The sequence below is a fragment of the Oncorhynchus nerka genome, linkage group LG5, assembly GCF_034236695.1.
Source record: "Oncorhynchus nerka isolate Pitt River linkage group LG5, Oner_Uvic_2.0, whole genome shotgun sequence".
NCBI lineage: Eukaryota > Metazoa > Chordata > Actinopteri > Salmoniformes > Salmonidae > Oncorhynchus > Oncorhynchus nerka.
In genome coordinates, this window is record NC_088400.1 from 10,867,434 (window position 1) to 10,887,132 (window position 19,699).

Here is a 19,699-nt window from a genome sequence, read left to right on the forward strand (position 1 = left end):
AAGACTGAAACAGGTTTCCCTCAAGAATTTCCCTGTATTTAGAGCCCTCCATCATTCCTTCAATTCTGACCAGTTTCCCAGTCCCTGCCGATGAAAAACATGGTGTTCTCGGGGTGATGAGAGGTGGGTTTGCGCCAGACATAGCGTCTTCCTTGATGGACAAAAAGCTACATTTTAGTCTCATCTGAACAGAGTATCTTACTCCATATGTTTGGGGAGTCTCCCACAAGCCTTTTGGCAAACACCAAACACGTTTGCTTATTTTTGTCTTTAAGCAATGGTTTTTTCCTGGCCACTCTTCCATAAAGCCCAGCTCTGTGGAGTGTATGGCTTAAAGTGGTCCTATGGACAGATACTCCAATCTCCGCTGTGGAGCTTTGCAGCTCTTCATGGTTATCTTTGGTCTCTCTTTTGCCTCTGATTAATACCCTCTTTGCCTGGTCCGTGAGTTTTGGTGGGTGGCTCTCTCTTGGCAGGTTTGTTGTGGTACCATATTCATTCCATTTTTTAATAATAGATGTAATGGTGCTCCGTGGGATGTTCAAAGTTTCAGATTTTTTTTTTTAGAACCCAACCCTGATCTGTACTTTTCCACAACTTTGTCCCTGACCTGTTTGGCGAGCTCCTTGGTCTTCATAGTGCCCCTTGCTTTGTGGTGTTGCAGACTCTGGAGCCTTTCAGAACAGGTGTATATATACTGAGATCACGTGACAGATCATGTGACACTAAAATTGCACACAGGTGGACTTTATTTCACTAATTATGTGACCTCTGAAGGTAATTGGTTGCACCAGATTTTATTTAGGGGCTTCATAGCAAAGGGGGTGAATAAACACACCACTTTTCCGTTGTTTTTATTTTTTTAATTATATTTTTTAAATAAAAGGTAATTTTTTCCATTCACTTTACCAAATTGGACTATTTTGTGTATGTCCATTACATACAATCCAAATTAAAATCCATTTAAATGACAGGTTGTAATGCAACACAATAGGACAAACACCAAGGGGTGTGGATACTTTTGCAAGGCACTGTAACTCTGGGTCTTTCTTTCCTGTGGCGGTCCCCATGAGAGCCACATTCATCATAGCGCTTGATGGTTTTTGCGATGGCACTTGAAGTGCCAAAGTTCATGACATTTTCCAGATTGACTGACCTTCATGTCTTAAAGTAATGATGGACTGTGGTTTCTCTTCGCTTATTTGAGCTGTTCTTGACAGAATATGGACTTGGTCTTTTACCAAATAGGACCATCTTCTGTATACCACCTTTACCTTGTAACAACAGATTGGCTCAAACACAATTCGAAGGAAAGAAACTCCAATTACAATGAACTTTTAACAAGACACACCTGTTAATTTAAATGCATTCCAGGTGACTACCTCATGAAGCTGGTTCAGAGAATGCCAAGAGTGTGTAACGCTGTCATCAAAGGGTGGCTACTTTGAAGAACCTCAAATATAAACATATATTTTGATTTGTTTAACACTTTTTTGGTTGCTACATGATTCCATATGTATTATTTCAAAGTTTTGATGTCTTCACTATTATTCAACAATGTAGAGAATAGTAAAAATAAAGAAAACCCCTGGAATGAGTAGGTGTGTCCTAACATTTGACTAGTACTGTAATTAGAGTGGCACTGTAGCGGTATAGATCTGTTAATATGGCTGTTGATTAGTTCATTCAGCCTTACCTGAGTGTCCCTGACTTCTGTTTTCACGTCTGTCTGTACACTCTGGTTCTTAAACTCCTTCTTCTTTGGAGGACTGACTGACACTTCCTCTATGGTATATTCCAGGACCTTGTGAGACGGCTTCCTTGGCCTCTTCCTCTCCAGGGATACTGGGTCTGGGGAATGACCAGACATTTAAATACCCCATATCTACTGTATCTGAAAATATGAGGAGGATTTGTTTTCATTATCATAACTACTTTCCCCAACGGAGCTACTTTCCCCAATATAATATATCTGCCTCTTGTATTAAATAAGACAGCATCGCCATGAGAGATGTTTTTGGAGAAAAAACATTTGACTGTCTGCCTACCAGAGGGCAGAGGAGGGTTTGCCCCATCGGATGATGAGTCAGTAGAGAAAGAGGTCACTGCTGGGGGTTGTTTGGATAATGATTCTATAACACGGTGGAGGACATCTTGAGACAGACTCTGTTTCAGCCCTGCTAGGGCCTGGGTTTTGGCTGGCTCCCCAGAGGCAGGGCCAGGGGTGGGGCTGGCTGGCTCCCCAGAGGTAGGGCCAGGGGTGGGGCTGGCTGGCTCCCCAGAGGTAGGGTCAGGGGTGGGGCTGGCTGGCTCCCCAGAGGCAGGGCCAGGGGTGGGGCTGGCTGGCTCCCCAGAGGTAGGGCCAGGGGTGGGGCTGGCTGGCTCCCCAGAGGCAGGGCCAGGGGTGGGGCTGGCTGGCTCCCCAGAGGTAGGGCCAGGGGTGGGGCTGGCTGGCTCCCCAGAGGCAGGGCCAGGGGTGGGGCTGGCTGACTCCCCAGAGGCAGGGCCAGGGATGGGGCTGGCTGGCTCCCCAGAGGTAGGGCCAGGGATGGGGCAGGCTGGCTCCCCAGAGGTAGGGAGAGGGGTGGGGTTGGGTGTAGAGGTGTACATTAGCAGGACTGAGGCTGAAAAATGGCTCGGAGGAGTTTTGGAAGATTCCAGAGGTTTCTTTATTTTTTTCTTCGGGGAGAAGAATTGTTCTTCCTCTGTGGATTCCAGCAGTCTTTTGCTGGGTTTCCTCATCCGTTTGTTTTCAGAATGTGCTGTGGGAATAAATAATTGATCAATCAAATCAATCTCTAAAAATAAAAAGCTAACATAAAACACTGCTGGTACTGAAACCTATTCAAGTCTTACCTGATGTGTCATCTTGCTTCTCCATCCCCAGGTTTAGATCAGGGGAGCTGATGGGGTCTGGTGTCCCTCCCTGGCAGTCTCTGTAGACCCCATTCACTTCCGCAAGCCCCTGCGGTGAGGCCACCCCACCCGGGTCCCCTGGATCCTTCCCAGGCTTCACCGGCCCCTGCTGAGCAAACGTCTGCCAGCGCTTCTTAGGGGCCACTTTGGTACCCGGGCTCTTGTCGAGGTAGGATGAGGAGTCAACAGCGGAGGGGACAGGAGGAAGAGGAGGTGGGCTGAGGCCAGGCTCAGCCAGGTCAGCGTGCCCAGAGACAAACTCCCTCCCCCAGGCTAGGTCGGCCATCTCGGGAGAGAGACCAGCGATGGGGGCCCGGAGTTTGGCTGGAGGCCTCGACTTCCTCCGCTGCTGCTTGTCTACTGCGTTCGCCACCATCTGAGCCAGCACCGTTTTCCCTTCAAGTTTGTATGTGTCGTTTTTCATGATGGGTTTAGTTTTGGACTTGGGTTTGGCCGGTGTGCTCTTGGGTGTTGGCGAGCTCGCATGCTGGCCGTTTTGGACTTTGGTCCCCGTTGGTGTCCAGTCCCCGCCAGCAGCAGTGTTCAGGGTGTCGGCTGGTGCTTGGACAGTGGCTATGACCATGGGTTCCTCCTGGATGAGAGCTTGCGAGGGAGGCATGGTCAGGGGCTTGCCCTCTTTCTCCCTGGTATCATGCATGTCCTTCAGGAGCATCAGGAAAGTACTGAACTTGTAATTAGGCTCAGGTTTAAAATTAGTGTTAGATTCCCCAGAGTCACTCTCCTCCTTCACTAGGGATTTGAATGACAGCTCCTTGACATCCTGGAAAGTGTCCATGGGAGAGAGAGAGGAGGTGGAGGAAGAACAGGAGGATATGTCTGAGACAATGTTCTCTTCCTTGACCTTAATAGAGGGTATGACAGGCTTACTGGACCCTGGAGTCACATCTTCTGAGTTTTTCCACGAGCCGTTGTGGAGGTGCTTCCAATCAGACTCAGGCTGTTTTTTAGGAGAGCTAGCAGAGGATCTGGTTTTGTCTGGTGAAGAATCCCTGCTAGTAGACGACTCTGTTCTGATCTGAACAATATCGCTCACATCATCATCATCGTCAGAAGAATGTACATTAAGCCTATCGTTTGTCAACTTTTGGCTTGAGGCCAGCAGAGTCTGTTTGAGATCTGTCTCTTCCTCTGCTTTCAGGGCCCTGGTCATCAGACGGCTGCTGGAAGGCAGTTGCAGAGAGGGCTTATCAAGAGCATTTATATTCTTCAGTTCAGAAGAGCTGCCCAACTTCTGTTTTGACTGTAAAACATTTGTGTATTTTGTAATTCTGTATTTGAAAAGGGATTTGTTTACTAAAATATTTGGGGATGAGGATATAGGAACTACATGCCTAGGAACCACCATGACCACATGCCTGTCTTTTGTCTTTTCAGGAGGAGTAGCCCGCTCCTTCTTGCCCCCTTTCTCTGCCTCCTCTTGTGAGGGTTCAGACGGTTTCTCTGTGTCTTCTTTAGCAGGTTTCTCAGACCGTTTGGGACGCACAATGGTTGGTACAGAATCCAGGTCTGCGTATGGAGAGTCCTTGGGATCTTCTTCTTTCAGTGGATCAGCTGTGGCAGCAGGCATTTGGTTGGCCAAGTCTAGGATGCTTAGTGACTTTGTGGGATTTCCACCTATAGGACCAAAGATCTCCGCCAAACCCTTCCTCTTCTTCTTCTGGCAGGGTTTATTTTTGCTGCTACTGTTCGCTACGGCCAGGTCGGCAGCAGGGGGATGTTTGTTTCTGCTGCTACTGTTGTTCGCTACGGCCAGGTCGGCAGCAGGGGGATGTTTGTTTCTGCTGCTACTGTCGTTCGCTACGGCCAGGTCGGCAGCAGGGGATGTTTGTTTCTGCTGCTACTGTCGTTCGCTACGGCCAGGTCGGCAGCAGGGGGATGTTTGTTTCTGCTGCTACTGTCGTTCGCTACGGCCAGGTCGGCAGCAGGGGGATGTTTGTTTCTGCTGCTACTGTTGTTCGCTACGGCCAGGTCGGCAGCAGGGGGATGTTTGTTTCTGCTGCTACTGTCGTTCGCTACGGCCAGGTCGGCAGCAGGGGGATGTTTGTTTCTGCTGCTACTGTCGTTCGCTACGGCCAGGTCGGCAGCAGGGGGATGTTTGTTTCTGCTGCTACTGTCGTTCGCTGCGGCCAGGTCGGCAGCAGGGGGATGTTTGTTTCTGTTGGGGGGAGGGCTGAAGGAGGGGGGTGCAGTGAGCATAGAGGAGGAACAAGAGGGGGCCTCGGATGGTTTTTCATCAGGCAGTGGAAAGGACACCCGCTCTTCACTGTTAGAGGGCATGGAAGAAGAGACAGCAGTATTCTTCAGCAGGTCAGGTAGGAGAAACTCAGCTTCCAGCACACCGACTTTCCACGACTCAAACAGACGCTTGGGTATCTACAGGGGAGAGATGATAAGCCATCAGGAGAAAAGCGGCAAACTGTCTAAATTATACGGAGTTTGTGGAATAGACAGTATTAGAGTATAATCTTCCAAATATGTTTTGTGAGACATGCAACGAAACTATTCTGTACCTTTACAACAACAAAAGTGATTTGGGACTTGAAACATATCACTATTAACAGCAACACACAATGCAATCTAAATGAAAAGCAACAGGAGTTGACAGTTGTCTGTAGTTAGTTACTGTGTATTTGTAGTCCTTTTCCCTCTGTTTCCCTCTCCGTCTCAGCACAGGCAGGTCTGTGAACTGCTCTCCTCCTGTGAAGGGGTAAGTAACTTCCCCAGGTACCCAGGCATGATCTGCCATCTCCCCCAGAGTCTCCACGTAATAGATACGACAAGGACGACGACTGGGGACTGGAACAACAGAAACACAAAGACAACTTGTTTCAACATTGATATATATATTATGAATGGTAAATTATGATATTAACTAGATCAAAAGAACAGGGCTCAAAATATTCTAACTGTTGGCCATTACACAAAGATGAAGTAAGCTGTCAGGCTGAGAGCTGATACATTGCGTTGAAGTAGTTTATAGATAACTGTCTGAGGATGACCCCTTATGCTATATACCACAAACTATGTCCACTTTGGAGTGAAAATCAACAACATGTATAAGATCAAGGTGGTTCTCTCTTGCTGTTATATCCCCCACAGAACCCAGAGGAGAGCCCTTCTTTCCCCCACAGAGCCCAGAGAGCTTCCCTTCCTTCCCCCACAGAACCCAGAGGAGAGGTTCCCTTCCTTCCCCCACAGAACCCAGAGGAGAGCTTCCCTTCCTCCCCCTACAGAACCCAGAGAGCTTCCCTTCCTTCTCCCACAGAACCCAGAGAGCTTCCCTTCCTTCCACCACAGAACCCAGAGGAGAGGTTCCCTTCCTCCCCCCACAGAACCCAGAGGAGAGGTTCCCTTCCTCCCCCCACAGAACCCAGAGGAGAGCTTCCCTTCCTCCCCCTACAGAACTTCCCTTCCTTCTCCCACAGAACCCAGAGAGCTTCCCTTCCTTCCCCCACAGAACCCAGGAGAGGTTCCCTTCCTTCCCCACAGAACCCAGAGGACAGGTTCCCTTCCTCCCCCACAGAACCCAGAGGAGAGGTTCCCTTCCTCCCCCACAGAACCCAGAGGAGAGGTTCCCTTCCTTCCCCACAGAACCCAGAGGAGAGGTTCCCTTCCTTCCCCCACAGAACCCAGAGGAGAGGTTCCCTTCCTTCCCCCACAGAACCCAGAGGAGAGCTTCCCTTCCTCCCCTACAGAACCCAGAGAGCTTCCCTTCCTTCTCCCACAGAACCCAGAGAGCTTCCCTTCCTTCCACCACAGAACCCAGAGGAGAGGTTCCCTTCCTCCCCCACAGAACCCAGAGGAGAGGTTCCCTTCCTCCCCCACAGAACCCAGAGGAGAGCTTCCCTTCCTCCCCTACAGAACTTCCCTTCCTTCTCCCACAGAACCCAGAGAGCTTCCCTTCCTTCCCCACAGAACCCAGGAGAGGTTCCCTTCCTTCCCCCACAGAACCCAGAGGACAGGTTCCCTTCCTCCCCCACAGAACCCAGAGGAGAGGTTCCCTTCCTCCCCCACAGAACCCAGAGGAGAGGTTCCCTTCCTTCCCCCACAGAACCCAGAGGAGAGGTTCCCTTCCTTCCCCACAGAACCCAGAGGAGAGGTTCCCTTCCTCCCCCACAGAACCCAGAGGAGAGGTTCCCTTCCTCCCCCACAGAACCCAGAGAGCTTCCCTTCCTTCTCTTACAGAACCCAGAGAGCTTCCCTTCCTTCCCCCACAGAACCCAGAGGAGAGGTTCCATTCCTCCCCCACAGAACCCAGAGGAGAGCTTCCTTCCTCCCCTACAGAACTTCCCTTCCTTCTGCCACAGAACCCAGAGAGCTTCCCTTCCTTCCCCCACAGAACCCAGAGGAGAGGTTCCCTTCCTTCCCCCACAGAACCCAGAGGAGAGGTTCCCTTCCTTCCCCCACAGAACCCAGAGGAGAGGTTCCCTTCCTTCTCACTTTTAAATCAATGCTTTCTGCGCTGACAACCTTGTGATAAGTTTAGATCCAACACCAATAATACAACTTCCCACCTTTCATGCGTGTGTGTATCCCCTCCAGAGGATCTATGGTAACTCTACAGGGCCACCAGGGGCGGCGGTTAAACTTGGCCCAGACCAGATCTCCCTCCAAGTACTGCACTACTGGGAGGGGCTTCTTCTTTGGGCTGTTGGACTGAACAAAAACAAAGACGTTACTACACGTATAGGATCATCCCTTTGACAGTTCAAAACTTTCTTGAATCTAAAATCCAAAATGTGAAACATGGTCGATCAGCATATAGTGTATACAAAATCTAAACCATAAAATAAATAAACGTAAATATAGGTTGTATTTACAATGGTGTTTGTTTTTCACTGGTTGCCCTTGTCTTGTGGCAACCGGTCACAAATCTTGCTGCTGTGATGGCACACTGTGGTATTTCACCCAGTAGATATGGGAGTTTATCAAAATTGGGTTTGTTTTTGAATTCTTTGTGGATCTGTGTAATCCGAGGGAAATATGTGTCTCTAATATGGTCATACATTTGGCAGGAGGTTAGGAAGTGCAGCTCAGTTTCCACCTCATTTTGTGGGCAGTGAGCACATAGCCTGTCTTCTCCTGAGAGCCAGGCCTGCCTACGGCAGCCTTTTTCAATAGCAAGGCTATGCACACCGAGTCTGTACATAGTCAAAGCTTTCCTTAAGTTTGGGTCAGTCACAGAACCAAATAGCATTCTAGTTTACTATGTTTTTTTGTTAATTCTTTCCAATGTGTCAAGTAATTATCTTTTGTTTTTCTCATTAGGACAGCAACGCTAATTGTGTTGCTGTCCTGGGGCTCTGTGGGGTCTGTTTGTGTTTGTGAACAGAGCCCTGGACCAGCTTGCTTAGGGGACTCTTCTCCAGGTTAATCTCTCTGTAAGTGATGGCTTTGTTATGGAAGGTTTGTGAATCGCTTCCTATTAAGTGGTTGTAGAATTTAGCGTCTCTTTTCTGGATTTTGATAATTAGCTCCTTGATTGGCTCCTTGACAAATACTGTTCCAGGAGATTACACAGTATTTACAGAACTGTAGATAATGTCAGATAAGACATATTTTGAGAGCTACCCAGGATGCATCTGCCCCAAGGGTTATTATTATTATTATTGTTATTATTATGATTATCAGTAAGAGAGGGAACTCACATTAGAGTTGGTTCCAACAGGTGAGATGAGACCATGGTCAAGTGTGTCTCCTGTCATCGCACTGTCACTGTCACTGTCAGAGTCCTGGTCCATACTCCAGCCATCCCCCATGGACATGTCAGGCAGGGCACTGGGGCTCAGAGTAGGGTCCAGTTCAGACAGACTCTTAGACATCAGGTTGAGAACAGAGGGTTTGTATGTGCTGGTATGGCCTACCCCTGAACCAGAGGTGGTGTTAGGGTCTGTGACTGTTCTGTCTCTGGGGGACTTAGAAAAGTGTTGTTGAAAAGGTACTAACTCTTCCTCCTCGTCGTCCTCATCCTCCCTGTCCCCACTGTCAAACAAGGTGGACTCGAAATGCAAGTATCCATTGGGGATGGGGGAGCAGCGCTCCAAACTATCAGAACTAACAGGAGAGAAACCGTTCTGATCCTGCATGGAATCCTCGCAGGGTTCTGTCTCCTCGTTACCAGTAGAGGGGGGCAGTCGGACCAGGGGAGCCCCAAAACTAGAGACTCCCACTGGGCTGTGAGAGTGTAAATGCTTCCTGGCGTCGAGATCCTTAGGCTGGGGCCCGGGTCCCAGATCAGACCCAGGTCTGTGTACCATAGTGGAGAGGTCCTGGAGCCTCAGCAGAGGACTGTAGCAGTGGGGCCTCTCCTTCTCTGCCTGGTTATACACGTAGCTAGGTGCCTGTTTGAGGGAGGAGGTTGACAGTTGCATGGCCGCCGACAGTTGGTCTGTTGAACCATGCTTGGTGCTGCTGTTACACTGGTTTCCATAGGAAGTGGCAGAAACTGAGAGGCCATTGGGGGGCCTCAACTCTGGCTGGCCTGAGCTGTACACTGTGGCTGATGCTGAGCCTGAGCAGCCCCTTACAGCCCGTCTGTATGACCGATTCATGTTGTCATGGCTCCTTCCTGTCGTAGTAAAAGGAAATGCACATTAGGGTGGTCGAAGGTTACAAAAGGTAAGTCTTCTAGTAAACAACCAGGTTTTTCTTATCCAGCTACAGTGTGGTCAATTCATATGGTTCAGGGTCATTATTCAGGGTCATAATCCGCATTCACTGTTTGAAATTGCTACAATGTTACAAAACAAGTGTGAAAAAACGCAAGAATTTACATAAACCATACTGCCTGTCTGTAAATAACAACTCACATTCCACGCGACAATAACAGAAATAAAGACTACCGCCATGCACCGCATAGCCTACACTAATAAGACGGCATTGCAGGGCTTCCCCTCTGAAGGCCGTCCGTAGTGGCAGCAGAGAAGACAAAACGATCAGGAAAACACAGCGAGCGCCCGGTGTGCTCTGCCCCATTCACAAAATCGAATCATATCTACTCGTTCTGTTTTTGTTATCAAAATAGAACGATCGCAAACACACACACAAATATAGAAGTGTGCAACATTGCTCACGCTGACAGCCTGCCTGACTGTAGGGGAGTCAATACAGTCAAAGACATCATAAGAATGGTTCACACAAATTACCTACACAGAGCCTATAAACCGATATAGGAAGCTCCCATTCGAACTCACAAAGGGCGGTTCAAAACGTTTAAAAACATCGTCTGAATTTTTAAAAACCGCAAGAATCTTACCATTTGGAGGTCGGTCACAATAACGCCAACTGCGGGTCTTTCAGATTGGGGCATGAAGCGTATGTTTTTTTCGATTTGTGAAAGCGGATCTGCACAATCCCAGCAGTAGCAGCAGTAGTAGGCCAAGAAAGACCCACAGCTCTCATTCTCTCCCCTTCACCTCCTGTACTATCTCATCAGCGTCGGCCTTAACAAAAGAGTCATCAATGGACAAAATATAATTAGCCTTCCATTTTAGTGCATCAAAAGTCAGTGTAGCCTATATCACCTTGGTCCCTAGCAATTACAATTTCATATTTACTGCATGATTGTTTTGCGGGCTGTCGAATTGTGCCTCTGGTTATGTTAAAACAAACCCTGCTCGACTAACTGGCTGTGTTGGCGAGCAGAGCTGAGCAACCAATCCGCACAGCCACCCAACCCCCCGGCCGCGGAGCCGCGGATCACAGCACATCGGGCCGGGCACTCTCACCCTATCAGTCACTAGATCACACTACTCTACAGTCACGCAGACAAGTCCAGGTGCACCATCTCAAATAAAAGCGGGGGCTATGATGTAGGCTACTATATCCCCTTATGTGTTTTAGCCAACATACATGAAACCCTCGGCTAGATAATATAAGACTATTTATTATGGGGTTATGCGAGGGTATGCCACACTGATCAACAATTGCGCCGTTGGTTTCCTTATCCCAACAAAGGCGTAACTTGTTTCCTCCATTTTGGATAGCAGAAAGATAGAGACGAATCTGTGGCCACAACAAATGCGGATCAATAGTTCGAATGTGCTCGACCGGAAAACAACGCACACGGATGAGGCCTGGTCAAAGTTTTAAAATAGACTATGCGCCATATTGCCTGACAGCAGAGAAAATAGGTCATGGCGCGTCAAAAACATGTCGGTGGCAATAAACATGTCAATGGTGGGGGCAAAGCTCCAAATTGAGTCGAACCCCTTGACATCATGCTGTCAATGAGGTGCAATGTAATAGAATATTGTTATTTAGGCTAAATGCCTATCAGTTTTCCCCACGTATCCTGCAATAAATTCGCATTGAAATAACAACAACAGCTTATAAGGAGAATGCGCCTTGCATAGTTGCCACACAAAAGGCTCGCCATACTTGCAGTGGTGGCCTACCGCAACTGTAATAAACTCGCTTTGCACAATGCACACAACTGCTACATCGAAATGACAGTTGTCAAATAGGCTACAGACATTATTTTATAGCCAATTCTAATGAATCATATTACCTGATAGGCAAGCTTCTCTTCATTGATGACCAATCTGCCGATTTGTAACCTTGCGAAGCCGTCACTCTGGAGACCGTAGAGCGAAGAAAAGGCACATGCAATGTCAGGGGCCCAGACAATAAGAAAATTAGATTGGATTTTTTTTTCAACATGGCCCAATGTTTTTATGTTGAAATTCTATGAAATTTCTTGTTCTTTTCTCCTCATTCAATATTGGTTTCTCAGTACTATGAGATTCACAATACAGGCCATATGTAATTCTAGGCCCATGTAATGTAAACACTATATACCCATGTTTATGTACATATATCTCCTTAGAAACATTATAGGATGTGAATGTCAGGATTAAAACACAATTCCTTATATTTATCTTGAAGAATAGTTGGACATGCAATCAGTGTTTTATAAAGGTGGGGTCCACTGGCCCATGGTGGGCCCTGGACCCCATGATATGATAAGATGTACATAGGTCTTTGTCTGCACTTTACAAACACAATTGTCTATACTATTGTCAAAACACTATACACCCTTAAAATATCAGTCAAGACAATATGATCATTTTGGAATGACCATTTCATTATTGGGGGGGGGGGGGGCTCATACATACATTACAATGTCGTTACACATACTCCACCACATAGCATTTTCTATCTAAAATTAAAGCTCCTACTCAACAGCATAACATCATTTCATTCTGGGTTTGCTTTTATCAAGTGATAAGTTACCGTGTAAGAACAAAGAATAATACAGTACATTGAGAAGACAAAACTATTCATATTTACAAAGTGTTAGAAATAACCATTGCTATGTCGTCAAATAAGTATTATGAGAGGTTTTCAGATGCACAGTTCAAACGAAATGACAGAAACTGTGTTATAACAATGTTATACCGCATTGAATCCAGTCCCATGTCTCACAATGCTGCATATAAACACAAATGAAATACATGCCATACCAGACAACACAAAAATACAAACACAGCCACATGCACTCTGGGAGAAGCTTAAGATTCACGTTTTGCTAGTTTGTTTTGTGTTGTTTTCTACTCCCGATGCATTTTTCAATGTGGAAAACATCAGAAGGACAAATAGACTACTAATAATAAAGCACATTATATCAGAGCATAACATAAACAGATGAAGAAAACAGATCAGATATTTAAACATTTGAACAAAACAGACAGCTAGCATTTGAAAATATTATGACGAATAGTAGGATATTTCTCTCATTCCTGTTTAGCTAAAGTATATTGATTGTATTATATGTCTCATCATGCAATCTCTGTAAAATAAGATAAACGTATTGAAAAAAAAAAGAGAGCGATTTCAGTCTTTGGATAGGGCCAGATTAAATGGTGACGATATCAGCAGAGTACAATGAAGAGAGGAGGAGCCATTCGTTAGTAACCAGTGACAGACCTATGCAAAAGTCAACCCATATTTTGGCTACATGAGTCCCTTCTGGTCATCAACACCCTTTAGGACAAGCACTCAAATATGAGTTCTAGGCAATAGATACGAGACGTAGGCATAACTACTCGTTAGTTTCCTCCATTTTGCCAGTAGACTCACGCAAGCCTCGTTTCTGCATCAGGGTATAAGGGAAAGGTGCCACTTCGCAGCTGGCATAGTCCAGTTTCTTGGCTCCGCCGCCGCAGTTACTGAAGTCTAGTTTCTTGGTACCATCACAGCTCCCGTACTCCAGTTTCTTGAGCCGAGCCAGAGTCTTGATGCTACCAGGAGGCCTGCCAGGGCTAACCTTGTAGCCTGCTGCTTTGGTTGTACCCAGAGGCCTGCCGGGACTGGTCTTGAACCCCGCAGCTTTTGTGGTCCCCAACGGACGTCCAGTGCTTGTCCGGTAACCGGCTGACTTCGTGGTCCCCGAGGGTCTCCCTCTACGGCCGGATTTGACAACGCTTCCTTTCTTTTTCTTGGAGCTCTCTGGCCCAGTTGGAGCCTCACTGGGCCCTCGGATCCTCACTGTCTGAGCGTGGAACTCATTCTGGGTCTCTTGTTGCATTTGACACGTCATGGGTTTGTGCATGCCTTGTGGAAGAGTGGGTAGGTTAGGGCGAGGCAGCTGTAGAGTAGGGGGTGGGGGCGAAGGGTAGAATTTGTTGGATTGCGAGCTACATAAGTCAAAGTGGCTTGTTGGGTGTTGACATTCCTCTGCAAGGCCACTCATGCAATAGTCATTGCTGCTGCTAGTGACTTGGTGCATCATTTTCTGTTGAGGGGTACACATGAAAGGTAAACAGGTTCAGCATTGGTATGTGTGACACAGAATTACGTGCATGCACATAAACACACACACATACACGCACGCACGCGCACACATAAACAAAATAAAAGCTAATTTGGTGATGCACATCACAACACCATGTGATAAATATGTTATAAAGTATCTATTCTATTTGCTAACATCTTGTTCAATTCGAACAGGCTATTGTGTTGCAAAATCATATCCGGTGCTAATGCAATATGCAACATACAGTAGTGTCTCGCTATTATGCGTTTACAAACCCAAAAATACAACAGCTGTATAATGAGGCAATGAGCGCTACTACAATGCAATACACAAATAAAACTGCTGCATTTGCAAGTACATTTTGAGAACATAAAAACGAGAAAATCACAAACCTAATTTGTAGGCGGATCATGGAATGCAATGGGTTAAATATGAAACGGATAGATTTTCCATTCTTGACCGCCACAACATCATGATACAAACGGATGCATTCTAAGCCCTATATTCCATGGCTATTGACTTGATCCTGGTTTACATTATGCGCTGGGTATTTCATCTTTATTTAATCTTCTAAGACAGAGGTTTAACTGAGAAAGGTAGCCATTTTCGTCTGATTTTTTTTTTTATAAAATAGGAGGGGATCAAAGCGCATGCGCACGGTACTTCAAGGAAACGTAGCCCTATAAAGGCATTCACAATAATAATAATAATACAAAAAAACATGTAATCCTGCCATAATGCGATCAAAAATATAGAATATTGTGCATTTCTTCGTAATCCTGGTTTTGAAATCGTGGACATTGTGTCCAGGAAATGGACGCAGATGTTTAAGCAACGGTCGTCACGAGTTACCACAGCCAGTCATAACCCCGCCTATTTCTACAATTTATCTTCTTAAAATGTTAACCACATTGCTTAACATTAACCACATTGCTAACTTTATACCTAACCCCAACCTTATATTAAGACCAAAAAGCTCATTTGTGTTTTCATGAATTTTTACGATAATGGCAATTTGACTTTGTGGCTGTGGTAACTAGTGGAACCCTTTAGAAACAGAGGACTACTGTACATTCAGTAGGTGGTAGCATAACAATGATTACAGTACAGGATTAAAAATTTGCTTAATCTACTAAATCGTGTAATCTAACTAAAATTGACCTGACGTTAGTGGGAAAGCAATCCAATTTACAGTAGTCAGATACGGGCGGCAGGGTAGCCTGGTGGTTAGAGCGTTGGACTAGTAACCGGAAGGTTGCGAGTTCAAACCCCGAGCTGACAAGGTACAAATTTATCGTTCTGCCCCTGAACAGGCAGTTAACCCACTCATTGAAAATAAGAATGGTTAAAAAAGGTATAAAAATAAAATACAGATACAGATATGTTTTTCCTGCGAAGTAGGGACTGATCATAATTTTAACGAAGGCTAATTAACTTGTGAAGTTTATTATGTAAGCTTACTCAGAAACACTTGAATAAACTAGTATAGACCTACTATTTGTTGAATTTATCTCAGACTTTTACAGCCTACTGGACTCATAGAGTGCTACCCTGTCAAGATATCTTGTTGGGGTGGGTGACCCTTTGAATTTACAATGTCTAGCCCCAAGTCATTATATATTTTTTTCTTGTGCTTCATTCTATTTGTCTCATGACTCCTGCGTGCTTTGTTGACTATGAACTTGCTTGTTTACCCAACCGTGGAACAGACTATGTTTGTTCCCACACTCGGGACTCTGACTCTGACTCTGACTCTCTATTGGTTACACAGTCTTCCCCATCCTATTCTAACCACCTCTCGCCGGCTTTGTATTCATGTTACCTGATGAAATTGCTGTACAATATGATCTTGTTGTCATCTGATGCACATTCAAATGTCATAAATAAATCAGCACTGTAGACCTCTCCCTGTCCTCTGCCGTGCAGTGATTGTATTACTGCTGATGATATCTGGAAATGTGCATGTTCACCCTGGCCCATCTACTGTTGCTAACCCCAATTCTGACTTGTGCACTGATGTCTACTGCACTGATTTCTGCTCTCGTAAAAGCCTGGGTTTTCTGCACGTTAACACTAGAAGTTTATTACCTAAAATTGATCAATTGAAAGTGTGGGTTAACAGGTCCAATTTCGGGCCAGTAACCGAAAGGTTGGCAGATTGAATACCCAAGCTGTTCTGCCCCTGAACAAGGCAGCGAACCCACTGTTCCTAGGCCGTCATTGTAAAAAACAATGTGTTCTTAACTGACTTGCCTAGTTAAATAAAGGTTAAATAAAAAATGTAATTACTGAGACGTGGTTAAGGTGTGTTTTGAACACTGATGTTAACCTTTCTGGTCATAACCTTTTTCACTAAGACAGATCTTCCAAAGGTGGTGGAGTGGCAATCTTTACCAAGGATCACCTTCAGTGCTCGGTTGTCTCTACCAAGTCTGTCCCCAAACAATTTTGATTTGCTGGTTTTAAGCATTAAACTTTCAAATAGCTCTTTGTTGGCTGTTTCTGGGTGCTACCACCATCAATCAGCACTGGCCTGTACCCTACCTGCCCTAAGCTCTCTCCTGGCCCCTTACACTAAGTCTGAATTTGTCCTGCTAGGTGACCTAAACTGGGACATGCTTAAACCACCTGACCAAGTCCTAAAGCAATGGGAATCTTTCTCAGATTATTACCAATCCCACAAGGTTTGACTCCAAACACCCAGAAAAGGCTACTCTTCTTGATGTTATCCTCACAAATAATCCTGACAGGTATCAGTCTGGTGTTTCTGTAATGACCTTAGTGATCACTGTTTTACAGCCTGTGTTCGTAATGGCTGCTCAGTAAAACGACCTGTTCTGATTTGACATAGACGCTTGCTAAAAAACGTCAATGAGCAAGCCTTCCATCATGAACTGGCCTCTGTAAATTGTTATAGAATCATCTTGATCCCCTCTGTCAAAGACGCTTGGTCCTTCTTTTTTGATATTTTCAGTGGTATCGTTAGCAAACACGCACCCATAAAGAAAGTGATAATTAAAAACAGGTTCAGCCCCTGGTTCGACCGTGATCTAGCAGAGTTACACCACCTCAAGAATTGCATTTGGCGAAAGGCTCGGCACATGCATACTGGCTCTCGTTCAGGCAAATGAAAAATACGTGCACTCAGGCTATCCAGAAGGCCAAAGTCAGTTAAAGTTAGCAGATCTCTCTCTGTGAGTCTAACACCAAGAAGTTCTGGAAAATGGTTAAAGACCTGGAGAATAAACCCTCTTCCTCACAGCTGCCCATGTCCCTTAATGTTGATGTGGTTGTTACTGACAAGAAGCACATGGCTGAACTCTTTAATCACTACTTCATTAAGTCAGGATTCCTATTTGACTCCGCCATGCCTCATTGCCCATCCAACATTTCCTCATCTCCCACCCCTTCTAATGCGACTAGCCCCAATGCTTCTCCCTCTTTTCCCCCTGCCCTGCCCTGTTACAAAGTATCTCCATGCAGGTGGTCACCGAGTCCGAGGTGCTAAAGGAGCTCCTGAAACTTGACCCCCAAAAAACATCTGGGTCAGATGGTTTAGACCCTTTCTTCTTTAAGGTTGCTGCCCCCATCATCGCCAAGCCTATCTCTGACCTTTTTAACCTGTCTCTCCTCTCTGGGGAAGTTCCCATTGGTTGGAAGGCAGCCACAGTGGGTCCTTTCTTTAAAGGGGGAGATCAAGCTGATCCTAACTGTTATAGGCCTATTTCTATTTTGCCCTGTTTATCAAAAGTGTTGGGAAAACGTGTCAGTAATCAACTGATTGGCTTTCTTGATGTCTATAGTATTCTCTCTGGTATGCAATCTGGTTTCTGGTCCTAAATGATTGACTGCCTGTCACCAAGGGAGTACCCCAAGGCTCGATCATAGGCCCCATGCTCAACAGTATAGCTCAGGCAGTAGGAAGCTTGCTCATCCAATTCTATGCAGACAGTAGGAAGCTCTCTGATCTCCTCCCTGGAATTTGTGTTAAATGCTCTACAACAAAGCTTTCTTAGTGTCCCACAAGCTTTCTCTACCCTTAACCTTGTTCTGAGCACCTTGTGGAGGATGAATCAGAATGAGTTGGGTAACATAGATAAATAAGATGTTTTATTTACATAATAATGCTTAGTTGAGATATTTGTCATTATTGTGTATCTGTTAAAACATGTGAAGGGATGGCGTGATTAAGGAGGAACCAATTATCTCTTGGCTCCACAATGTCTGTGCGCAAGTCACTCCCCTCAGTGAGCTTGTCCAGGAGTGGGGAGAAGAAGGGGTTTACTTGAGATAGGAGTATACAGAATTGACAATTGAGTTATGCCTTGGATGAGGTAATGTTTTGGTACTATGAAGTACCAGGAACGAGATTAGAACCTCGTTTTAGAGACCAAACTGAGCAATAATTTATAGCGAATGCAATCTGGCTAAGGGATACTCCTTTCTCAAGTAAAAGGCCCTTTGTGAAGAGTTCCTGAGATCTGTGGTTCGTCATGTAAGTTGAGATCTTTGCTATAAAAGATCTCAGATGCCATTATGTTTACACTCTCAACTATTCATTAGAGATAGTGAATTGTTGAAAGTCAAATGCAAAGCTTAATTATTATTAAAGGTGAAGTTTAAGTATAATTCTGACTGGTGTGTGGTTTGTAACTCTCCTCATTTGGTAATACAGGAAATTGCCATGACAACCTCCAAAAGAATGGTCATGTGGTTTGGTAAGAAGAATGTCACTCTCCCCACCAGTGTGATTACTACCTTTGAGGGTTCAGAGCTTGAGGTAGTCACCTCATACAAGTACTTGGCTGGACGGTACACTGTCCTTCTCTCAGCACATATCAACGCTGCAGGCTAAAGTTAAATCTATACTTGGTTTCTTCTATCGTAATCGCTCCTCTTTCACCCCAGCTGCCAAACTAACCCTGATTCAGATGACCATTCTACCCATGCTAGATTACAGAGATGTAATTTATAGATCAGCAGGTAAGGGTGCTCTCGAGCGGCTAGAAGTTCTTTATCCTTCGGCCATCAGATTTGCCAGCAATGTTCCTTATAGGACAAATCACTGCACTCTATACTCTTCTGTGAACTGGTCATCTCTGTATACTTATCGCAAGACTCATTGGTTGATACTTATTTATAAAACCCTCTTAGGCCTCACTTCCCCTTATCTGAGATACCTACTGCAGCCCTCATCCTCCACATACAACATCCGTTCTGCCATTCACATTCTGTTAAAGGTCCCCAAAGCACACACATCCCTGAGTCACTCTACTTTTCAGTTCGCTGCAGCTAGTGAATGGTACGAGCTGCAACAAACACTCAAACTGGACTCCGTATCACCATCTCTTCATTCAAAGACTCAGTCATGGACACTCTTACTGACAGTTGTGGCTGCTTTGTATGATGTATTGTTGTCTCTACCGTCTTGCCCTTTGTGCTGTTGTCTGTGTCCAATAATGTTTGTACCATGTTTTATGCTGCTACCATGTTGTGCTGCTGCCATGTTGTTGTCATGTTTTGCTGCCATGCTGTTGTTGTTGTCTTAGTTCTCTCTTTATGCAGTGTTGAGGTGTCTGTCTTGTCGTGATGTGTGTTTTGACCTATATTTAATTTTTTAATCCCAGCCCCTGTGGGAGGCCTCTTGTTTCCTTTTGGTAGGCCGTCATTGTAAATAAGAATTTGTTCTAACTGACTTGCCTAGTTAAATAAAATACAAAAATACAAGAAGTCAAGAAGGTGCTGATAGACATGGCTGCCTTGTTTCAGGCTCCTAAGCAACTTTGAAGTATTTTATATTTTTACGTTATTTCTCACGTTATTAGCCCAGAATGTTCTTAGCATTATTACATACAAACGGAAATAACTTTTGGATATCTGGACTCCGACATTGCTCTTCTAAATATTTATTAATTTCTTAATTCCATTATTTTACTTTTAAATGTGTGTTAGATATTACTGCACTGTTGGAGCTAGGAACACAACCATTTCACAATAACGTCACTA

The 19,699-nt window shown here is 45.4% G+C and overlaps 2 protein-coding genes across 2 annotated transcripts in view; both read right to left on the reverse strand.

Moving 5' to 3' along the window:
* The window catches only part of LOC115129191 (histone-lysine N-methyltransferase, H3 lysine-36 specific-like), a 43,403-nt gene extending 31,708 nt beyond the window's left edge, over positions 1 to 11,695 (reverse strand). The window contains exons 1-9 of the mRNA XM_065018352.1: positions 11,447 to 11,695; positions 10,193 to 10,379; positions 8,586 to 9,505; positions 7,452 to 7,593; positions 5,561 to 5,733; positions 5,049 to 5,310; positions 2,857 to 4,626; positions 2,049 to 2,762; positions 1,697 to 1,851 (exon numbers count right to left, since the gene is read on the reverse strand). Coding sequence (XP_064874424.1) covers positions 1,697 to 1,851; positions 2,049 to 2,762; positions 2,857 to 4,626; positions 5,049 to 5,310; positions 5,561 to 5,733; positions 7,452 to 7,593; positions 8,586 to 9,488 — 4,119 coding nt within the window. The 5' untranslated portion in view covers positions 9,489 to 9,505; positions 10,193 to 10,379; positions 11,447 to 11,695. The remainder of the gene's footprint in view (positions 1 to 1,696; positions 1,852 to 2,048; positions 2,763 to 2,856; positions 4,627 to 5,048; positions 5,311 to 5,560; positions 5,734 to 7,451; positions 7,594 to 8,585; positions 9,506 to 10,192; positions 10,380 to 11,446) is intronic.
* A 435-nt stretch (positions 11,696 to 12,130) lies between these two features.
* si:ch1073-44g3.1 (uncharacterized protein LOC797133 homolog) lies at positions 12,131 to 14,502 on the reverse strand. The gene is made up of 2 exons (XM_065018351.1): positions 14,086 to 14,502; positions 12,131 to 13,672 (listed from the first exon to the last, which is right to left on the reverse strand). Exon 2 carries the CDS (start codon positions 13,667 to 13,669, stop codon positions 12,980 to 12,982), a length of 690 nt encoding a protein of 229 aa, XP_064874423.1. The 5' UTR covers positions 13,670 to 13,672; positions 14,086 to 14,502; the 3' UTR covers positions 12,131 to 12,979.
* Positions 14,503 to 19,699: the final 5,197 nt, after the last annotated feature.

Bases quoted from the DNA above. Each gene is read 5' to 3' on its own strand.
- si:ch1073-44g3.1 (XM_065018351.1), bottom strand. From the start codon at position 13,669: ATGATGCACCAAGTCACTAGCAGCAGCAATGACTATTGCATGAGTGGC.